We start from the raw sequence: 7,500 nt of genomic DNA on the forward strand, positions 1-7,500 counted from the left end.
TCAAAGTTTTCGCGCCATTTTTTCAACCAATCAAAAGTGAAACCAAAACCAATCGTGGCTTGCGCGTGCACATTTTCCCGCGCTTTGTGTCGGTTACGTGTAATTACTTCAAGTTTTGATTGGTTTAATGGATTGTCTCCGACCTTTTTGATTGGCCAAAGTAATTACTTTGGTTTTGGTTTTACGACACTCAATTGAAAACTGCTTTATCAGTTCTGTTTATTATAAAGTTATGTTCTTCTTCGTCAAGTTGAAAATGACTTATACTGTGTTCACACCAAGCCGAAACAGGATTAGTCTGATCACGAATGAAACATGTTTCGTTATGAAAGGTGTTCACATCAGACAGTGCATTGCCCCAATCATGGTTGAAACATGATCATTCTGAGCATGATTGAAACAATCTCGTGGGGTAGTTTCAATCATGATCAGACCAAACACGTTCAAAAGGGCGGATGGATGCGGAGAGGAGGCCAGGGCCCAAAAGACCCAAAATTAGGGCTATTATGAAAAAATACAAGGGCAATTATCGACGATTGCTGAGATTGTGGAAAACGGAATATCTTGTACCGAAGAAAGTGCAAATGCCGTCTCCTCATTAAACGCTGCATAGCCCTCCTCGTCCGAAGGGCTTGAAAACTGATTCTAAACCAGAGAATGAATGCAACTGTTACAGTAATTTCCAGTTCCATTCTCCAGCTGAAGTGTAAAAAATTTATGCGAGTACCATGAAACAGCATAAATTACACAACCATGCATGAAACGTGTTTGAAACCGACATCTGATGTGATCAATGCGACACCAAACATGTTTTCTTGAAACATGTTTACTCTAATCATGTTTCGGCTTTAAAATTAATTTGTCACCCATGATATTAATAGCTAATCAAATGGTATACTCGTGACATTAGGGAATAATTTCACTTTCGTTTTGTCCAAAATCAAATGATTTTCCTTTCCTAAAGGCTCGGGAAATTATTTCATCTTGGACAAAACGCGCATGAAATTATTCCCTAATTTCACTCGTCACCATTTGATTACCCATACTAATCCCAAATAGAGGGCAGCAAAGTGAAATTGCAATAAAGGTGTTATTTTTGCATGTATAATCATTAATAAGTAATCGCATAATTGCCCGAAGCGGAAATACCATGATACTCTTTGTTTGTCCATCCAAATTTTGAATTCACTACTTGCACAAATCCCATAATACACCTCATTTACCCCCCAAAAATCTGCATAGGCAAATTGTTTTCAACTTCTCTTGGGACATTTTCATGTCCCAGGAGAAATTGCAAAGTTTTGGGGGGTAATAGAGGTGTATTATGGGATTGTGCAAGTAGTGGATAAGCATTGTTTCCTTTTTCTCATGCGACTTATAATGGTCCCAAGAGAAAACAAAAACAGTGCTTATTCAAAATTTGGCTGGACAAACAAAGAGTATTGTGGTATTTTCTGCTTCGGCCAATTTGGAATAAATAAGCACTTACAATTTTTTTCAAAGACTGCAAATTGTTGTGATTCGTTGTTGTTGTTCGTCATTAAAAAAAATTACTCCTGCTTGTTTATTTCAAACTGCACGAGGAAAATCATGTGATTACTTATACTAATCCACTCTATGGCATAGAGTAAAATAAATTTAAAAAGGAAGGAAGAAAGAAAACAAAAACGTAAGCAGACAAAAGGAAAAGAAACTATATACAACACAATAGAAGTATACCAATTATTGATCTATAAACGAAATTAATAAAATAATTTTATATGATACATATGATATGTATCAAATATCATTTCGTTCATTGATTCATTCCTCACGGGAAAATTAGAACCTACAAATGACCAGCTCCCAACGTCAGTGGCTTCATAGCTCAGTTGGTTAGAGCGTCGCACCGGTATCGCGAGGTCACGGGTTCAAACCCCGTTGAAGTCCTGAATTTTCAGGCTTCTCGACGCAATTGCTAAAATTGCGTCCTGTGAGGATCATAGCTTTACTTAATTATTGATCTGTATGTACTTACGATTATAATAAAAAGTTAATTAATAAAATAATGTTATATATTTTTCTTTAAAGATCTTAATGCTCACCTTCGAGAAACCGAAGAAGGGATTTCAACCATCTATGAAGACGCCGGTCTCAAAAAGGTGAGTCAGGGAAATTCCTAGAGACGATTCTGATAATCGATTCTGATAATCGTATATATAATAATATATATATTATTATATATACGATTATCAGATCCGGTTATCTGATTCTTCAAATTACTCGATCCAGTTTGCACGAGAATAGGACAAATTTATCCCTAGTTAAACTCTGTTGAGTCTCTATGACGTTACAATAGAGACCTTTAGATCGGAGGACTAGGACGACGATTACGAGTACGAGTTTTCCGTTCTGAGCACGCGCAGTTTGAAAAATGTCGGCCTGCAAACCTTTCGCGCATGCTCAGTACTCGTACTCGTAGTCTTCGTAGTGCTTCGATCTAAAGGTACACTGTGACGCATGCAACCGAACTACTTTCGGAACTCTAATGAAAAACGGTCTTTTGTGTAATTTTTATACACGCTCAACAAAGTCCACTTTACTTGTTCAAAATTTTCAGTTACCGTACCGTTTGCATGCTGTTCTTGTTCACGAGGGACAAGCATCCGGTGGCCATTACTGGGCTTATATTCAGGATCCTAAACAACAGAGATGGTGCAAATTTAATGACATCACAGTCAGTGAGGTTGCTTGGGATGAGGTGGCCCATGAGTCTTTGGGTGGCTATCGTCACGTGAGCGCCTATTGCCTTATGTACATTGATGCTCGACGGGAAGGCTGCATCGATAACGGCAGTGGCATTCAAGAGCTACCAGAAGACTTGCAAAAGCTTGTTGATGAAGACAATGCAGAGTTTGAAAAAGAGTTGAGAGACTGGGATGAGAAGGAATTGAATAAAGCTGCGTCAAAAGGTAAGCGTGTTTAATAATAATAATAATAATAATAATCGTAATAATAATAATAATAATAATAATAATGATGATGATGATGATGATGATAATAATAATTTAGAATTTATAATAATAATCAAGTGACCGTGATGAAGGTTTTCGTGAAGATGCAGCAGTGTACTATGTTTCCTACTAAAACAGACTATGTAGACCTTTTTTTTAACCTTTTGAGCAGTTTGTCAATCAACATGACCCACGTCATGTTAGACGATTGGGGTCCCCTTGTTATCACGTCTTGCTCGTCTGGCTTCTCTGCAGTTTTATTGGTTGGTCTCTGATAGTGGCTTCCGTTGTTTGATGTTGCCGATAGGAGGAGGAACTTAAACTTGTAGCAGTGCAGTGTAAGTGCTTTTGGTTTACCCGGCCGTAGGTTCATAGGTCACCCTCAATGCAGTCCTTCCAACGATTTTTCTGCCGCCTCTTGGTCTCTCATTCCTGAAACTTTGAAGCTGTCGGTAAGCTCTGCACATTTATACAAACGCTGATGTCTGACTTGCGTCCGAACGAGGTGACAGGTAGAAAGAGTGACTGACTGATTAAAAGGTTTATCACATACGGGGCAAAATTACTAAATGCTGATTGGCTGAGACGGGGGGCATTTTTTCTTAGTCACGAGGGCACTTTTGGTAATCAGGAGGGAATGATTTCTTGATCCTGATTGGTTATCCAGAGCAAGCGAAGTAGATTCTCACTCTGATTTAAGTGTTTTTTGTCCACATATAAAATACGTTTTAAGCGCTATTGCTGTTGACAGCAATGATTTACTGAATTCAACCCAACGAAAGCGTGTTAAATTGATTGTTATTTTTCGCGGCCTTGAACGGACTTTCGTCAATGATTTGCGCTGTATTTGTTAAACATGTAATCGTAATTTTGTGAAAACTTTGAAAACACATCCAGGTGATCTGGTGACGTAATTTGGTGGACTGGAAAGAAAAATTTTAACGCCGTATCCCACAACCGCGCGCGGCCTTAGGCGTTGTTTCCAAACCCTGCAGTATTGCCATCGCCAAAACTCAACAGATCATTACGTGTCTATCACATTTCCTGTTACTGAATGAACATTCAAGTAGACCCGACAAGATCTAACCTCGCCTCTGCCATGTTGAATTCGAAAATAAGGCCGCGCGCGGTTGTGGGATACGGCATTAAACTTTTTTTTTCCCCAGTCCTCCGAATTACGTCACCAGATCACCTGGATGTGAAAATTAATCCTTAATTGCCCTCAATCCCATGCGATTTCATGTACAAAACGATCGATCAGTTCAGTAAGCTTTCAAAGCACCATGGAAGCCTGTTTGACTGATTGATCAAAAGGCTTACAACCAGAACAATTACTTCCTTTTCAAGTTTTATCGGAATCGCGTTAACAGAGAACGAAAACTTTGCAAGTCCAACTATTATCAAGCCAAAGTCAACGACCTCAATGGTATTGATTCTAGGAAATGGTGGAGTGAGTGTCGCCGTGTCTGTGGTATGCAGAAATTCTCTGGAGATTTGGCCGCTAAACTCCTTTACGGCATGCCACCGACGAAGATCAATATTATAAGCTTAGCCAACGATATTAATAATAGCTTTCTGGAGCCCCAGCAGGTGTTCGAGCCTTTACAAGCATCTTACCGTCTAGTTACAACTGGTTATCAAGTACCTACCTTGTCACCAGAGGTAGTGGCCCGTGTCTTAATTACCGTTAATACAACTAAAGCTGGTGGTCCTGACAGAATCCCCAATTGGGTGTTACGTGAATGTATATGAACTTGCTTATCCTGTTAGTACGATTATTAACTCATCTTTAGCTGGGGGAATCCTCCCCAATGTATGGAAATGTGCAAACGTCACTCCTATACCCAAAGTGTCAAAAGTTGAAGATATCAAAAAGGACCTTAGACCAATCTCCCTTACTCCTACGTTGTCAAAGATAGCTGAACATTTTGTTGTTCAAGATCGTGTGAAACCTTCAATTCGTAGGAAGTTAAGATCTGACCAGTTTGGCTGTATTCCTGGCTCATCAACTACCCACGCCTTAATAACTATGATTCATAACTGGGCGAAAGAAACTGATGGTTTAAGTAATGATGTTAGAGTCTTTGTGTTGGACTACAAGAAGGCCTTTGATCTTATAGATCATTCCCTACTTATGATTAAGCTTTCTGATTACGATATTAATCCTTATCTCATCAATTGGATAGGCGACTTTCTAACTAATCGTTTTCAAAGAGTTAAATTAGCTGAAGATTGTTTCTCGGAATGGCAATCTGTACCCGCCGGGGTTCCCCAGGGGACAAAGCTCGGCCCCTGGCTTTTTATTACTATGATCGATGATCTTGTACTGCCCTCTGCGAATGGTGCGGTTAAGTATGTCGACGACAGAACAGTTTATGAAGTAGTTGGCAGCAGAGAGGTCAGCCAGGCACAGAATGCCATTAATGAGATAACACAGTGGTCCGAGATCAATAAGTTTTCAATTACATCCCAAGAAAGGCAAAGAGCTTTGAATTTCCTTTTCACGTTCTCCGGCGATAATAAAGTATCTATCTATCTATCTGATATCTTTGTTTATTTACAAACCGTTACATTTTTCTCTGTGTTCTTTGTTGTTCGTTCATTCTCCAACAGAAAACCATTGCAAGGCCTTAGTTCCCAGGCCAGACATTGTCGTCGACACTGAATCTGCACCCCATTCTCCTAACATGTCTGAAAACGGCGAAGCCGCTTCTACCTCTTTGGCTGAAGCTGCAAGGAGCTTAGGACTAGAAGAAGCTCTCACTCAGTACTGCATTCAACAAAAGACCCATTTAGAAAGGCTCTTACGCGAGTACACACCAGATCACCCTGGAGATGTGCGCCTGGAACATTTTGCTATCTACCTGATGAAATGTAAAGCGCCTGAGAGCACAATCAGCCTGGCCATTCTGGAACAGATTATTGAAGATATAAGGACACAAGAGGAAACGTAAGTTATTGACTGGCTGGCTGACTGAGCGACTGAGGGACTGACTTGTGGGCTGACTAACTGTCCAAGTATCTGACCGCCTGATTGACTGGCGGACTGATTGGCCAAAAATTTACTAACCGACCAATGGGCGAGTTGTGCCGAAACCAGCTGACTTATCTGTTTTGTTTTAGCCTTCTGATGGTTAAGCAGTGTGGACAGAATAGATTAAACCGTGAACGGGAATCAGGAAATCTTGAATATCAGGTAACAAGGCCATCAGCTAAATAACGTGCTGCTGCTGCGGTGACACCCCAGCTGCTCAAGACTCGTTAGTTTTGATTGGGATGAATTATTAAAATTCTCGTTATGGTATTCCTGACCCACCCATCCTACTTAGAGGTGAATATATATATCACCCACCAACCTACCTATCTACATACCTCCCTTACCTATCTACCTACTTATCTTATCCATCAACCTGTTTGCCTACCTAACTATCCACCTACTTACCCACCACCAAGCTCCCTACCTACCTACCTACCTACCTACCTACTTGACCCATCTTCCTACCAATCTGCCTGCCTACCTACCTACCTACCAATCCACCTACCTTCCTACCTACCTTCCTACCTACCTACTTAACCTATCTGCCTACCAATCTACCTACCTACCTACCTACCTACCTACCTACCTACCAATCCACCTACCTTCATACCTACCTACTTAACCCATCTTCCTACCAATCTACCTACCTACCTACCTACCTACCAATCCACCAACCTTCCTACCTACCTACTTAACGTATCTGCCTACCTACCTACCATTCTACCTACCTACCTACTTAAACCATCTGCATACCTACCTACTTACTCATCTGCCTATCAATCTACCTTCTTACCTACTTAACTACCCACTCGCCACCTACCTACCTGCCGATATGTCTTTGTACCTACCAATCCACCTACCCGTCTTCCTATCTACCTACCCTCCCACCTACTTAGCCACTCAGCTCTCTAACTATCCATCTACCCACTTACCTACTTCCTACCTTCCTCCTTCCATCCCGTTTACAATCTCACTATATTCAGGGTATCACAAAACAAAATTACATAAAAATAGCACACTGAAAAAAGAAGGTCAAGAGATGGATCTTTCTCTCCCAAAAACAATAAGTTACAAACGTAAAGGCACGTGTGTAAAGATCTATAAATTCAAAAGTTAGTAACTGAGATACTAGTTTGAAATTTCTGCGGGAGTGACCACATAATGGACTCACGGAGGAAGCATTTCTCCTGAAAACGTTCCTAATTTTTTTTTCAACTTGTGCGACTCGAAAAGTCTGTTTTAAACAATGGCTGTTGGTAATTTTGGTGCTTTGTTGTTCTTTTAGAGCTGGAAAGAAAAATATAATATGTTCCAAAAGGTGACGTCTTGCTTCCTGACTGGACTCGAGCATCTACACTTCGATAAGTGAGTATAGGTTTTTTAAACAGTACATCCACCGGAGAGACAGAGAGGCAGGCGTAGCTCAGTCGGTTAGTGCGTGGCCTTCTCAGCTGGAGGTAGCCAGTTCGA

General features: G+C 40.6%; 1 protein-coding gene across 2 annotated transcripts in view; it reads left to right on the forward strand.

Moving 5' to 3' along the window:
* LOC137982108 (ubiquitin carboxyl-terminal hydrolase 25-like) overlaps positions 1 to 7,500 on the forward strand; it is a 44,573-nt gene that overhangs the window by 29,467 nt on the left and 7,606 nt on the right. For both annotated transcript variants that reach the window (XM_068829166.1, XM_068829167.1), the window contains exons 18-22: positions 2,071 to 2,141; positions 2,600 to 2,951; positions 5,607 to 5,943; positions 6,117 to 6,189; positions 7,316 to 7,395. In XM_068829166.1, the coding sequence (XP_068685267.1) occupies positions 2,071 to 2,141; positions 2,600 to 2,951; positions 5,607 to 5,943; positions 6,117 to 6,189; positions 7,316 to 7,395 (913 nt within the window). The remainder of the gene's footprint in view (positions 1 to 2,070; positions 2,142 to 2,599; positions 2,952 to 5,606; positions 5,944 to 6,116; positions 6,190 to 7,315; positions 7,396 to 7,500) is intronic.

Source organism: Montipora foliosa, chromosome 13 (genome assembly GCF_036669935.1).
Source record: "Montipora foliosa isolate CH-2021 chromosome 13, ASM3666993v2, whole genome shotgun sequence".
Lineage (NCBI taxonomy): Eukaryota > Metazoa > Cnidaria > Anthozoa > Scleractinia > Acroporidae > Montipora > Montipora foliosa.